Genomic DNA, 15,724 nt, shown 5'->3' with positions numbered 1-15,724 from the left:
TTTTTGCTGGGTCATTAAAAATCCCTAGCATTTAGCCCTAAATAAATGTGAAATTTCATTCTTCATGGTCTAAAATTTGACTTTGTGAAACCTGTGGAAACCTTTTATTTTCACAACAACAAAAATAATCCATTGTGGGTTTTGTACCTACAAACCATGATAGAATCCACATCTGTTCAATCCTAACTAGTGTCCATTGATTCCACAGTCCCTGCTAAGGGGTCTCCTTGAAGGCTCTCAAAGATAGTGGCCATCTCTGCATTGCTTCTTATCTGATTGGCGAAGTCTGCCATGGCAGGACTCTTCTCCACTTCACTGATGGACAGAAGGGCGGCGACAGCACGCATGGCAGATCTCCTCAACTCTTCCTGCTTCTCAAACTCTTGCTTCACTGAACCAGCTTTTACCTTTGTATTACAAAAAGTAGGTTGTTGTTTAGTAAGAAAAAGTTAAAGGGGTAGTTCACCCAAAAATGAAAATGACCTCATACTCCCTTGTGTGGGTTTAAACCTTCATAAGTTTCTTTCTACTGTTGAACACAAAATATATTTTCAAGAGTTCACACTTAGCTGATGATTGATAATAAAGTTTGTTTGGCATGCTGTCCCGGGAGAGAACCATAAGCTTATGAGATCCTGGAGCCCTGAGCTTCCTCCCGTATGCAGGACGAGAGGAGAGTTTGAGCTCAGGTAGCTCTTGATGAACTCCCCAGACTTATTTGTGGCTAATGACAGATATAGGATGGCTAAGGAGAGATCTACACTTTCTAAGAGCTTGGCTATGGTATCAATTTGGTATGTTCAATTTACTTGTTTTTGGACTGTATGAGGAAACCAGAGAACCTGGGAAAAAACCAGGTGAGCACGGGAAGAGCAAACTCCATACAGAAATATCAACTGGTTTAGTAGGGACTTTAACCAGAGACAATCTTGCTGTGAGGCAACAACCCTAATCACTGGGCCGCCGTGTCGCCCATCTGGAAAGTAGGGGGAGTAGGGGGGGATTCTAAAAAATCGAAGATAAACTTAGATAAGAAAACTGGTTATTTATAGTGAGTTAGGAATAATGTGATTGATGAATCAGTTGTGAGCTGATGTGGGACCAGCTGTGATCAATCATAAACACGTGATCCTCTCGAAATTAGTTATAAATAAACTGGTTGCTGCATTGACTTCCATAATAGGAAAATACCAATGAGCAACCAGCATTTTTCAAAATAAATTATTTGGTGTTCATTAGAAAGAAACTCAAATATGTATAAAGGGTGAGTAAATGATGTCAGAATTTTTTTGGGGGGTGAACTATCCCTTTAAGTTTTACCTTTGTAGTGCAAGTAGCTTTTAGTGGCTCCACTAATCTGTCCAGCCTTTGAACAACAGCAGTTGGACACAGTTTCGAAAGTCTTGCAAGCATAATGAAGGTCAGCATCTAAAACAAAACAATAACATTAAGTTATTTTGTAATGTTTTGGACATTAATGCAATGTAATAAAGAAAACACACTTTAATGTCATAGTGGTCTTTCAGGCCTTCCTCGACATGGTTCAGAAATTCAAAGATGTCCAAACAGTCCAGGCAGCTGTCCAGCAGAGTGTACATGCATTCAAAAGCAGCTTTACGGACGTCCAACCCATCGTCTACTGTGTGCTTGAAGGGACCCATCTCAACCTGAGACATGATTTAAGATGCATACATTTATATACAACATTCTAGTTAGTTTCACAAAGAATACTAATGTTTTGCCAGTTTTATGTTTAGGTATTAATAATAATTTACACACCCTTTGTTTCAATCTGATGTTTTGAGGGTATGTGCTAAAAATATACAAAATTATCTCTGTTAATGTGAATCCCAAGTTTATACACCAAAAACACCAACAACAAAAATGCTGTTGGGAATGTCGCTAAGTAAAGAAACACTATATGCCTATGGACATAAAAGTATCTGTCAAGTATCTATCAATTGACTATACTTGTAATACCAAATGTATTACATTTGCAAAAGCATTTTTTTTATTTTGAAAGTCAATAAAGACCTAAGTGTTTTCAAAAGTTTGTGTATTTAGGCCCCTAAACCCATGGTGTGTAAAAGTTTTTTGTGTGTATGTGCATAAAAGTTTTTAGTTGTGTAAATGCCACCCTAACGTTCATAAATTGTACCTCTCGAACAAGGTCTTTCCTGATCTGCGTCTCATTGTATAGATGTGGAAGTAGTGGCGTCAAAAGTCCACGAATTAGGGAAGGTTTATTGTGGGCAGCGGAATTAAACATAACTAAAGCCACTCGCCGAACATTGAGGTCGGGATCCTGAAGTGTTTTCAGGAAATCACCTAAAAGCAGAATCAAAAAGAAGGTCATTAATTCAAAGCGTTTATTTATTATCCTATGAAATGCACAGAGTAGCATGTTGAGTAAAATAAAGCTTAATTACCGATGCATCCTTTAAGGAGTGAGTCAATAGGCATAGGGTGGTCTAAAATGGTGAACTTCACTGCAGTTACAACGGTACTGCGTGAAAGAGGGGACCCTGAAAAAAAAAACAGATATTTACTTAGCTTTAGTTAAGATTTGAACTGCCCAAATATACATATAAACACTTGATTTTAAAAACCACTCCAGGTGTAAAATTAACTAATTTTCTACTGAGCAACACAGATAGACACCTACTGTCCAGAAAAATAATTTCAACTTGCTTTGATACAGCTTCAAATAAGATTGTTCCAAGTAATCCTGAAGATTTTTATTAGTTGGTTCAGGTGGATTTGATTAGATTTTAGAGAATCAGCAGGTCAGTGACCCTCCAGAAGACCTATGGTGTAAAGGCAAGGTAACTCACCTGAGGACAGTTGTTTCTTTAGCCTTGGCAGAAGTTCAGATGGGCTGACTAATGTGAGTTTTCCCAGACATTCGGCTACAATATTGCGAGTGCCCTCCTCTGCACATTCACAGTGCTTGAACAGCAGCGCCCAGATGCTCTCCACATGAGGTTTGAGACTGTCGGCTGACAGAGCGCTGATCATCTCCTTGAGGGAGTGCAGAAGCAGGTACTGTCTCTTTTGCTGGCTGCCTATCTCTTTGAGCATAAACGGAAGATATTCCCCCAAGTTTCCAACACAAATATTTCCCAGAGCGAAAGACGCTGCAGACTTGACCTCTTCACTAGGAGAACCAAAAGCTTCCATTATGACTCCCTTCAACTCCTTCTGCCCTTCAAAGTTCATAAAACGTCCGATTTCCCCAAGGCAAAGCAATGAGAGAATTCTCACAGGCTCTGATGATTTGGGGTTTTTGACATCCTGGATTAAGTTAGTGACCACTCCAGAAGCTTCTTTAGGACAGACTGAAGACAACGCTGCTACACATTTGGCCACAGAGTAGTAGGACTGTTTATGCACGGACATGGAATCAGCCGACTTTGAATTATAGAAAGGCCCCCTCAAGGCTTTCAGAAGATCACTGTATCCCATATTGTTTGCCTTTGTTGCTACAAGAACCTGGAAGAACTGGAGGATTGAATTAAGAGCACCTCCTTGTAGCAGTGGAGAATGGACTAAGTTAAGCACTTCAGGTAAGATTGTCCCCCCAATCTTGATCAGAGAGGACGGGCAAACTTTGGCCATACAGGTGATCAGGTTTATGGCCACCTGTGAAATATGCATATCATTCTCCTGAATCAAAGCTGGCACCTCACTCAGTATGGACTCTATCAGTGGGGGCTTGAAGCTGTCACTGTAGTTTGTGACCATAACATTCAGGACAGTTATTGTATTCAATTTAAGGACACGCTGGTTTTTCCGCAAGAAGGACCCGAGCATTGGAATCCCCTCTGTTAAAATGGGTCTCAGGTCAATTTTAAGTTGCGAGGAAGCAACAAGAGTCAAGGTCTTCACTGCGATAAGCCTGGTGATTTCATTTTTAAGCCTTTCCAGAAATATCTGTAAGGTAGGCTGTAAGTCAGCACCAAGTTGGTCACCCAGATGACTCAAGATGTGGCCCATGCAGAAAATGGCCCGCTCTTTCACCTCTTGGTCAATGTCAGCTGCCTTCAACCTCTTTGAGGTACAAGCAAATATGTTCTTTACATAAGGTTTTGCATCAAAGGAGACAGGCTTCTCCAGTGGCCGTATTAGTTTCACAATCTGCTGGGTGACTTGAAGAGCCTCAGATGTGATTTTATAAAATGGGTCTTCAACACATTGAATCACTGGTGTTAAAATGACACTAATGTGTGGGTGGAAGACTTCTGGGTTGTGGCTACTCAAGAGGACATTGAGGAAAGAAAGGGCATCAATCTTCATATTTGAAGAGGATGACTTGTCTGTCAAGGAGTAAATAATACCTAAGGAAAGATAAAGTCTGACATTAATGTATGTATTCAAACAATGTGACACAAAACTGGATAAAAAGCACACAAGGTCCAAAGGCAGCTTGATAGACTCTTACGTACTTATTTGTTATAAAGTATCAGGCATTAATTCATTAGTCCAAACTCTTTGTCAGAAATAACTCTCAGGATGGTGGACAGAATTGGGATGTTTGCTAACAGTTTACCACTGTTCATTTACTCCAAATTGAAGATTGAATAAAACTTGTTGTGAGTATAGGAGGGCCGTAAGTTACTCATCATCCTTGCCCAGTATAACAGTATCACCATTTATAATTGGTTCTATAAGGTTTTACCATGACACATGACTTGCTTCTTGTGTATCTCGGTTGTTAGTATAGCATTTTATACTAAATGTTGTTTAGTCTGACCTGGAATGAGGGCTGGTATGTGCTCTCCTAGTTCACCAGGCAATACGTTGGCCATCTCTGTCAGAAGACTGAAGCAGCCTTGCCTACATCTCATGCTTTTCTCCTTTAGCTGTCGATGTAAAGCTTTTACTATTGTTGGTACCTTTAAAAGCAGACGAGAACTGTTTTTGTAAGATAAGCAGAAGATGCTACAGGTAGGCTTAATTAATATGCTGAAAACAGGAGTACCTGGTTCTTTAAAAGAGTGACCGCTGGCTCCTCTTTAGACCCTGTGTCCAAAGTGGAACCATGAGGATGTCTGGTCTGTCTGAGCAAGGCCACAAATGCTAAGAAAATGTCTGTCTTAACATTCTCCTCACGTTCTTTGAAGCGGGACACCAATGTTGGGCCTACGGATCCATAGAACTCCACTAGCAAATCCCTTCGGCTGCTGATTATAGCCTCCAAGCATTTTACAGAGGAACGCCGCACCTTCCAGCTCATGTCATCATCATCGCTGTATTCATCGTCAGACTCTATAGGTTAAAAGGGTGTTGACTGTGAAAAACATGCTGAGAGCAATACACTGCCATCTGCTTTTTCTCATAGCTATAGAAAGACCAGGACACACCAAGCCAACAGTTGGCCATTGGGCTTTGTTGGTCCGTGAGTCCGAGTCGGTCTGGCTAGTTTGGTGCTTAGGTCACAAACCCTGCTCCTGAAGAGCTACCTTCCTGCTGAATAGACCTTTTTTCCACAGCGGAATTGAATACAGGAAGCGCCCTCCGAAGCAATGCTTCGCTGTTTCCGGTTTCGCTTACAGTTGCAGAAACATGACAGCCTCAGGACATCGGAAGACATTTTCACTGTCAACTTTGCCGTAATTTGGACAAGAACATGTTGTTTGCTTTGTTAATGTGTAAAACTGACGTAGCCTAAATAAATCAGCATTTAAAAGGAATTTGTGCAGAAAATGTGTCTTATACGAAGCGTTTGCAACGTTAGGTTACAGTAAGGTGCGCAGCCAACAGCATAAGATCTGCTAACTCAAGCCATTCGTTAGCAAAAACAACTATTTAACATCCAGCAGGATTAGTTTTATGTTAGTAGTTGTCCGTAAGCTGTGCTAACCCCCTCCTACTTTTGTATTCAGGGTCAGATAGAGGCGAGTTGCTATTGGTCAATGCGAAAGAACGAGGAGCCCCATAATGACAGGTTGCTTAATGCTCGTAAGGTTTACTCAAGTCTGGAAACATAATTTAGCTCCAACTCGCCAGAAAAAATAAAGATATTTGTTCTTTAGTTCAGTGTTTGAATACAATTCTATTAAAGCACTTCAGTTTTCCACTAATTACTAAATTTTTAAATTTTAAATCAAATATCTTCAAAACAGTCAGTCTGTAGCATATAGGGTGTGTTTCTGAATCTTCAGGTTCATGTTCATGTTCCAGTGATTTTGTTCATCTGCTTTGAATGTTTTTATTATTTATTTAAAGAACAGCAAATAACATTTTACAACACAAAAAATATACATGTGAGGGGGTAATTATAAATAAAATACAAATATACAAAATGTACATATGTAATAATTAAATAAATACATTATAGGGTTCACAGTTTTTTAAAGTGGGTAGGCTTCCTTGTTTAAAGAGTCTCTGATGTTGGTAATATACAAGCATATTTCAGTGATCAATACCCTAAAATTTGGTTGCTTATTAGTAAATTAGACAGTAAAGCTAAAAAGTACATTTTCCCACAATGATAAAAGAGGTTTTGAACACTGAAAATTGTTAATAATTTTTTGCACCTATTCCTTTTGACTGAGTATGTACAATGACAAAATAAGTGTAAAACCATCTCCTCATATTCATTACAAAAATACAATTTACATCAATTCCACTTTTACATTTTTGTAAATAATGTTTTGCTGGATAAAATCTGTGGAGAAGTTTATAGGATATTTCTTTAATTTTGTTTCTAACCTGATATTTCTGTGGTAACAGCCACACTTTTTTTTTTCAGCAAAACAAGTCATCTCTTAATAAAGACATCCAATAAAATTTTATGTAAGGAACAGTAGTGATTTCTTTTTGGAAAAGAGTTCGAAAAGCTCTGTTATTACTCTTGGTATTTACTGTAAAACAAGTTTTGCCAACATAAGATTTAGTAAAATCAAAAGACGATGGTCTTGATTAATTCCACTAAATAACATATGGGTCTCTGAAAAAATTGAACCAATAACTTGCAGGGTTGTTGAGATACTGTAATGAGAAAGGAATTCATTGTGAGAAAAGTATACCATCTTTATTATAAAACTGACTAAAATTAATTTTGTTGTACAAAAAATTGCATTTGTATTTTTGTCTATTATTCCAATGTCGGGGAAAATAATGCTTATATATATATATATATATATATATATATATATATCAAAGACCTTGATAGGAGCACTTGTTTGTGGAAGGCAGATAACTTAACTGGAATTTTGTCTATATTATAATTTCACATCAAAATAAAACTAAGACCACCAATATTTGATAAAACATAATGATCTCCGCTTTGAAGTGCATACTGCACATGAGCGTACTCTGGCATATAACTTGAAACGAAGGACATTCATTCCATCTAATTAATTTCACACATGATTTCCTCTGTCCTTTGACTATTCGTGGAAATTGAGGTAAGGATGTCGTTTTTTTTAAGCTGGAGCAGCCAGGAATGCTGCAATAACAGCGATGAGATGACTCTGCCATTCTGTCATACTCCGTTGCATTGGAACCGGATGATGTGATACGCTGTTTCGCTTACCGGAACCAGGAAGTGTGAAAAAGGCCTATTGAGCTCCAACTCTGATGAAACACACCTGAACCAAATAATTAGGACCTGAAGCAGCACTTGTCTTTGGTCAGGGATGCAACTGAAATCTGCAGGAAAGTATCGCTCTGGGAACAGGGTTCATGACCCCTGGTTTGGCATGTTCCACATGTCACCTTTTGACCTTTTGTCCCGATTTAACCTGTCGAATTGGCATTGGGCTGTCAGCTGAAGAGAGTGCTCTAACTGGTTATTCAGCAATGAATTAGAGCATGAGTGTGACATAGTGAAATGACGTAGCAAGTTAACAATTCAAGTCAAGTAGGAACGCAAAAAGGCAGGCTATAATTTTGCTACATTTCTCAAATATTTGCATGGATTATATGGATTACTAGATTATCAGATGTATTTTCAGGAGCAAATTCCTTCATGGTGAATGAAAATTACTGTGATAATAGAACTGAATGCTACTTTGTTTATGCTTTGCAAGCTCGCGGTGTGAAAAGACAAGTCCTCTTGGATAAAAAGGCCCACAGAATGTCCAAAGGCAACTTGATAGACCTTTACGTACCTGCTAGTGTTAAAATATATAGCAATAACTCTCAGGATGGTTGACATGGTGGAATGTGTGGTCTTAAATCAGTCGGCTGTCGTCTGTTTATTGTGTTCATGGGCAGTTTTTTTGTCCAGACGTGACCAGACATGAGCCAGCGCAAGGCAATGACACAGTTGGGTTTCATCGGCTCTAGTTGTTTGGTGTCAGCTTGGTGTGTACTGGCCCTTATATGTACCATTGGTAATAACTGGTAATGAATATTAAGCTGCAGCATTGTAAAATGATTGTCTGAATAATCACCCTGATCTTCATCCTCTCTATCCTCAATGTCCATACTGTCATCCTCTTCATCGTCAGCATCATAGTTGTAATTGGGGTCGTAGGTGATGTACTTCAAACATAGCTTGATAATTGTTGGGATGTGAGGAGACATTTCCTTTGAACATCTTCTCCAAAAAAAAAAATGAAAACATGAAACTAATATTTTTTGACAATATGTGACATACAGTAGTGGCCAAAAGTGATGTCAAGTTTAGACAAATTGATGTATTTGCCCTTTATCAAACATTGGTTTTACACTGTGTAGCTGTGCTTGGAGAATGTAACACTATTGTATGTGCTGCAAATATCAATTATTTTATTAGTAATAATACAAGGGAACTTGCTTAATGAAGAATATAGAGGAAAATCAATAAATGCTGATAACTGATTATGTTGTAATCGCTGTATTCTTTATTTCCTGAAAGAGTTTTTCTTTAAAGCATTTTTTTTTGCATAGTGAAATAAAACCCATATTCTGCAATACGATGTAGTTTGTCTTTTTTCCACAATTAATTTAGCTAGTTAAATACCTTCACAAAGTTTTACTGGTATAACATGTTTAACATAGTAACAAAAACAAATAAAATAATTATAAAAACTAAGCATAAAATTGGGGCTGTGCGATGACATAAAATCTTATATCACAATAACCACATGTATGACAATATAGTATTATATCTGTAAATGCAATCAATTAATAGTTTATATATTGACCACATGTGAAAGACTATTTCCTTTTTACATATCAAATTGTAATGATGTGTATTGAACTTATATGAATAATGAAAAAGTATTACCATTAAAAAAATATTTTGGAACATCATGAATTCATTAATTCATTCATTTTCTTTTCGGCTTAGTCCCTTTATTAATCAGGGGTCACCACAGCAGAATGAACCGCCAACTTATCCAGAATATGTTTTATGCAGCGGATGCCCTTACAGCTGCAACCCAATCACTAGGAAACACCCATACACTCTCATCCACACACATACACTTCGGATAATTTAGCTTACCCAATTCACAGATACCACATGTTTTTGGACTTGTGGGGGAAACCGGAGCACCCAGAGGAAACCCACCCAAACACGGAGAGAACATGCAAACTCCACACAAAAACACCAATTGTCCCAGCCGAGGCTTAAAACTAACTTTAGCTGTCAACACCCATTCTTGTCTCGGGACAATTTTAAACAACCTTTTTGAGCTACTTCAAATGTTGACCACTGTATGTCATCATATTAGACAGCCCTATATAAAACTAATATTTAAATCCTTGAAAATATTAAAATGTCATCTAATCTGAGCATAATAACAAAATTTAAGTTGGCAAAATGATGAAATATGATAGAAATGTATATTTTCAATCTAAATAATGAACAAATAACAACAATGTATGTTTAACTTGGTGTCAAAAATGTCATTAACACAGAAGGAAAAGAAAAAACAATACTTTAAAGCATTGTGTGATGTTTAAAGAGTAGAATTTTTTTAGATCAAGTAGTATAGAAATTGTTGTACCTGCTAACAAAAGCTTCAAATGCTTGAAAGCAGAACTCGCGTAGCTCATCATCCTCCACATTACAAAACTTCACCACCATGGGCACAATCTTCTCCAGGTGTTCACCTTCAGACCATGAAACACTATTAATACACTTCCCAATGCATAATATTGCCAATCTCCAAAAGATATTTTTACTTATTTGCATTACATTGTTGATTTTGCCAGCTAGTAGGAACTGTGTGAATAAACCTCACACATGGGATAAAATTGGGCTTGAACCAGGTAACACTGGAGCAGTTTCACTAGTGCCATGACGCGGATTTAGAATGGGGTGAATGCAGTGCTTAATTTCTAAATAGATCATTTCCGGAACAAAAAATAAATGAAAAGAAAGGAAAAAAAATATTATAAAAGTTACCGTGATCAACGTTCACCACACAATTTCAGTTTTCCTGGAACATGACGTTACTAAGTGGTTATAGTGAAAAAAAGCATCAAATTTCTTAATGGTCTTTAATTATTTTGCAGAATTTAGTATTATGGGTCAACCATGGATAAAAAACAAACAAACAAACATGTAGCTACAAACTTAAATCGTATGAAACATGACTATTTAGTTTACTAACACAAATGACATTCAGTTCACTTCACTATTATGTGGCTAGCGGAAATTGCTCAGTCTGTCTAATCTTCAAGTAGATCCCACAGTTACCTCTTCTATCTTGTTTTCTGATTGACCTGAGATTGCTTTGCTTCTCCCTCCCACTATCCTGATCCAGGGGCGCAGTTTTATCTTCTCGAGATCTCGTTTGATCAGGTTCATTATCAGATTTACTTGTGGTTTAAACAAATAATAATTTATGCTTGACTGCCTCTGGCATTTTGAAAATACAAATATTATTTATGCAGGCCGCTATACCATTGTTTATTTTCACTGCTCAATGCACGTGAAACAATAATCACCAACCAATGAGAGTGATAGTAAACATGAGAAAGTCAAAAGTAAAACTATTTTTCACTCTGACTCATTCACATTCTCTCTCTCTCACACACACACATACAGGTATTCACCACGCAAAAGTTTCCCGGAACAGAATTCGGAAAAATCCATATCAAATTAAGCACTGAGTGAATATAATGGGGGTCAGCTAGTGGGAGGCGTAAATATCACTTCCCTGGGCAAAAAGTGAACTAGCGACGGATACTAGACTTTAGCATCCTCATTAGTGAGACTGCTTCAGAAATACTTGTTTGAATCTTGGAAGCCGGCCAAGTACATTATAAAAATACGGCGCTGTCACTTGGGTGGTACCATTTTAAAAGGTACACATTTGTATATAAAGGGTCCATGCTGGTACACTAAAGTTACTCATTATCACATAAAAGATCAATATTGGTACCTTTAAAAGGGTTTTAACTTTTATAAAGGGTTTAAACACAGTTGTGTGGCAACAATCTATGAATATAACCAGCTTCTACTAGTAAAAAATTATTAATTTTATTTTTTTCTCTGCAGAAACACTTTGACATTCTCCCTTTGTACATGTCATCAAAGGGAGAAAGTCCCACCTATTAGTGATGATCTCTTTTCCTCATTAGCATAAGACATTAGTCTTGTTTTTGAATCTGCCACTATGCTGACACACAGGCATCTTATTTGAATTCAAAGTGACAGTCACCAAAATGGCACAACTAGTATCTAACAAAGCCTAAAAGAAGCAGTTTCAAAGAGTTATAAAACATTATTTGGGGGGTATTTTGAGCTGAAACTGCCCATATACACTCTAGGGACATCAGTGACTTATTTTAAATCTTGTAAAAAGGAGCATAATAGGTCCCCTTTGAAGGTACATAATAGTAACTAAAGGGTCTATATGATAGGTTTCAAACTGGATTCTTGGAGGGCCGCAGCTCTGCACAGTTTTGCTCCAACCCTATTCAAACACAGCGGATCCAACTTATCAAGGTGTTTAAGACTACTGGAGACTATTAATCAGGTGTTAGTTAAAGATTGTTGGAGCTAAACTATGCAGAGCTGTCGCCCCCCAGAATTAGAGTTTGAGACCACTTGTCTATATTGTATCATATAGGTACAAATAAGTACTTGGAAATACAAAAGTGCAACTTTTGAAACGGTACTGCAGTGACAGCTTTTGTACCTTTATTTGTGAACCTGTAGAACTAGAGGGGTTAAATAAGTGCCATTGATGTAATGCAAGTTAGCTAGTTCGAGCACTGCAGGTAAACTTCACTATCTGGAGTGCACAACTGGAAGAACTCAACAAATCTCTTTAGCTTTGTCTGCTACATCTTTACCCTACATTACCTCAACACTGTCAGCCAGAGTTCTATCAGAAATATAAAATCAACACTTACCAATCCGGTGTCCTCCTTGTCTGCTGATGGTGGCCAGGCATTGGATGTAAGTGCGGACATTGGCAGTTGGTGGACCACGAGACAGTTCGCCCATGAGGTGCTCAGTGAGCTGGGTGAACAGAGCAGGGCTACAGCTGGGCACCAGGTGACCCATGGCGATAATGGAGCGTTTCCTTACGGCCATACGAGGACTCATAAGTTGAGCAAGAAGACTAGTCAGGATGGACTGATGGAAACTCACCAGAGCAGTGCTTAACCTGTCAAAAATGCATAATGATGATACATGAATAAACTCTTCTCATGCAAGTCCACGACATTTGGACCAACCTGCTGAGCATGTCGGAGAGAATATCCAAAGCCTCCAGCTGAATGGAAACGTCATCTTGCATTCCCATTGCTCCAATCAACTGGGATGTGATCTTCCGGCATACACTGACTGTAAGGCTCAAACCTTGAATATAAGACAACAACTATAAGAAAAAATGAACTGAAAGTTGAATATCTCTATTTTATCACTGTGATACCTGTTGATGAAGGTGGCAGTTCAGCAATGACAGTCTTCAGGCCCATGCTGGAAATGTCCCTTAGCTGCTCTTTGTTGGACATCATGTTTGAACAAAGAGTCTCCACCATTGTCTCCACCTGACACTCCTTCACTTTTCCCACCAAAGGACCAAGACTGCACAAACCAAAAAATAATCATAATCACAAATTATAATGGAATGGACAAGATGGAAGAGGATGAGTGCAATAATACCATTTGACAGCCAGATTCTGCACTTCTCCGTTTTTGTCCTCCAGAAGTTTGAGCAACATGGTCACGACTTTTCTCTCGCTCTCCTCGTCCAGTTTGATTGAATCCTTTTGCAGCTCCATCATCAGGTCATTGGCTGCCATGAACCTTTAATCATTTTAGCATAATCTGAATCAATATTTATTTCATAACCACCTTACTTCAAGCTATGGTAACTGCAGTGCCAAATGATTGAAATGGGAAATTTCTCATATGCTTTTGTTTGTAAAGTGGTCCTAAAAAATCTTCATTTCATAGGCTATATGGACCTTCGCCTTACCCCTCCACTATCGTAGGCATACTGTACCACAGGAGCTGCAGTACATGACTAGATTTCTTGCGGAGAGGGAATAAATTTTCGAATAAAACGTGGTAGCGATCTGTAACTTTGGTGTAATTTGAAAGGGAGTGGGTGGTCTAACAATATAGCGCTCCCAAGTCCCGACATTTTATTGGAACAGCATATCTGTGATTAGCTCATTCTTATTGAGCACCAGTACAGCCAGTGCTCACGACTGTTCGCATGATGAACGCATGACCAGTGCTTTCTGCACGTGCATTTTATTTGCACATCATCTGCAGAGGGGTCCTCAGAGTGGGCTTTACCATGGCAGAGCAAAATGAAGATAAACATTCCTGGAAGGACATTCAGCTTGCATTAGAATACGGTCAGTTTACTGTTAGGAATCCCACATCAGGCAAGTCTGATGTATGGGAGTCATTTTCATGCGTCAAAGACGCAAATGGAAAAAAAATACCCTTTTGTTGTGACAATACCTCAAAGTTTTACCCTTTAGCAGTCTATTGGTGTACATTAGCCCGACATTTAGCCTACAATCCTTGCACAACCTACAGTTTTACTTGTTATCTCTCTCTTTTGGTAGAACCCAATTTAAACGTGAGATTTTGGGAACACGATCTAAATTTAGCAGGAAAGGTCAGAAATTATTCTAAGTGGGCAGCGAGTGAACAAAGACAGCAGAAGCGGTCGGGTGTGGAATAAAAACTGGCGGGAGCGGGATTAAAAAAATCTGTCCTGCGCAGACCTCTACCATACACCTCAGAGCAAAAAGGATTGGGACACCCTTACCCTTTCATGTGAATGCACAACCCAAGGGGTAAGGGTAAATAGAAGGGCTAAGGAGAAGAATTGGGATTGGTCCTAAAACACATACCATTTTATGGTAAATAATACAAAATTATTCAAATTGTTTTCATTCATTCATTCATTTTCTTTTCGGCTTAGTCCCTTTATTAATCCGGGGTCGCCACAGCGGAATGAACCGCCAACTTATTCAGCATGTGTTTTACGCAGCGGATGCCCTTTCAGCTGCAACCCATCACTGGGTACCATCCATACACACTCATACACTACGCACAATTTAGCACACCCAATTCACCTGTACCGCATGTCTTTGGACTTGTGGGGAAAACCGGAGCACCCAGAGGAAATCCACACCAACACGGGGAGAACATACAAACGCCACACAAAAACGCCAACTGACCCAGCTGAGACTCAAACCAGTGACCTTTTTGCTGTGAGGCGAAAATAATACCCAGTGCGCCACCGTGCAGCCCTACAAATTGTTTTGAAACAGCAAATATAAAACTGTTTCTTTGCCTTGTCTATTTTTCATGAAAATTATTTTATATTGTAATTAATTTAATATGTGAATTATAATTAATTAATAACAAAGCTTCTCAGGATTGTCTAAATGTTGCATCCATTTTTCCTGAGAAATGTTCTGAGGCCTTCAAAACAAAAATCTGGTTTCAGGCTTTCATAGACCCCCAAATGAGGTCAGGACAGTTTCTTTTTAAGTGTTGTTACAAGCACACAATGTCAATAAATTAAATGAACAAGTTTATTTGCTGCACTAATTATAGTCTAACCATAGTGCTTGAGGTATAATTGTGGTTAAAGGGTACACACATACAGAAAACATGACTGCTACATCTTTAATTTCCTATGAAAATTAACCATGGTTTTATTATCATAAACCTTGTTTTGTGTGTTTGAGTTAACTTTTTGCACCAAAAAAGAAGAAAAAACACAAAAAAGACAAATACAGTACATGCAAAGTCCTAATCTTGAGTCTCAATTTAGTCATCAAAGTAAAATGAAAAAAGTAATAACAGAACAAAGCATATTTCATTAAAGCCAGACATCTTTTATGGCATGTCAACAATGTCAAGTTTTCAGTAACCAAACAAGTAGTCCCTGTTTATTCCAGTTCACTTTTTTCAAAGGGTTTTAAGGTTTTGTATAAATCTAAAAAATAATTTGTAAACTCCCGGTAACAGCTTTGTCAATGGCCTATTTCTGTAAACATTAGTCATGAGTCTGAAACATGCGTCTGTAAAATACTCTTACCTAAAGTCTTTGTCAGTGGATGTCATTTTTTCCAACAGATTGGACATATAAAAAGTAACATTCGACATCTTGACGGTTAAAAGTACTGCGCTTAATGGACGATGGAAAACAACAATGCAGAAAGTTTAGCGGAGTTTAATGAAGACCATTGCGCCTTGCTGGACACTGGAGAGACTGGGACATATGACACTTTCAGGCAGTTATAAATAGAGATGAGCGACATTAATTTAACTCACTCTGCCGCTATCTGCTGG

General features: G+C 38.2%; 1 protein-coding gene across 1 annotated transcript; it reads right to left on the bottom strand.

Annotated features, from left to right (window-relative positions):
* Window positions 1-75: 75 nt before the first annotated feature.
* On the bottom strand, window positions 76-15,645 carry cand2 (cullin-associated and neddylation-dissociated 2 (putative)). Its single transcript, XM_056447369.1, has 15 exons — window positions 15,471-15,645; window positions 13,061-13,204; window positions 12,828-12,982; window positions 12,631-12,754; window positions 12,304-12,560; window positions 9,945-10,050; window positions 8,403-8,548; window positions 4,982-5,268; window positions 4,754-4,895; window positions 2,835-4,337; window positions 2,430-2,525; window positions 2,159-2,328; window positions 1,503-1,667; window positions 1,321-1,428; window positions 76-407 (listed from the first exon to the last, which is right to left on the bottom strand). Exons 1-15 carry the CDS (start codon window positions 15,536-15,538, stop codon window positions 183-185), a joined length of 3,696 nt encoding a protein of 1,231 aa, XP_056303344.1. The 5' UTR covers window positions 15,539-15,645; the 3' UTR covers window positions 76-182.
* Window positions 15,646-15,724: the final 79 nt, after the last annotated feature.

Source organism: Danio aesculapii, chromosome 22 (assembly GCF_903798145.1).
Source record: "Danio aesculapii chromosome 22, fDanAes4.1, whole genome shotgun sequence".
Taxonomy (NCBI): Eukaryota; Metazoa; Chordata; class Actinopteri; order Cypriniformes; family Danionidae; genus Danio; species Danio aesculapii.
The sequence above is the reverse complement of the archived record's forward strand: the minus strand, read 5'-3'. Positions and strand labels throughout refer to the sequence as shown.

Excerpts from the sequence above, each read along its gene's own strand:
- cand2 (XM_056447369.1), bottom strand. The coding sequence starts at position 15,538 with ATGTCGAATGTTACTTTTTATATGTCCAATCTGTTGGAAAAAATGACA. Across the intron at positions 12,561-12,630 it reads CTCTCCGACATGCTCAGCAG|GTTAAGCACTGCTCTGGTGA; the intron begins GTTGGTCCAAAT and ends CATTTTTGACAG. Across the intron at positions 1,429-1,502 it reads AAGACCACTATGACATTAAA|ATGCTGACCTTCATTATGCT; the intron begins GTGTGTTTTCTT and ends GTTTTGTTTTAG.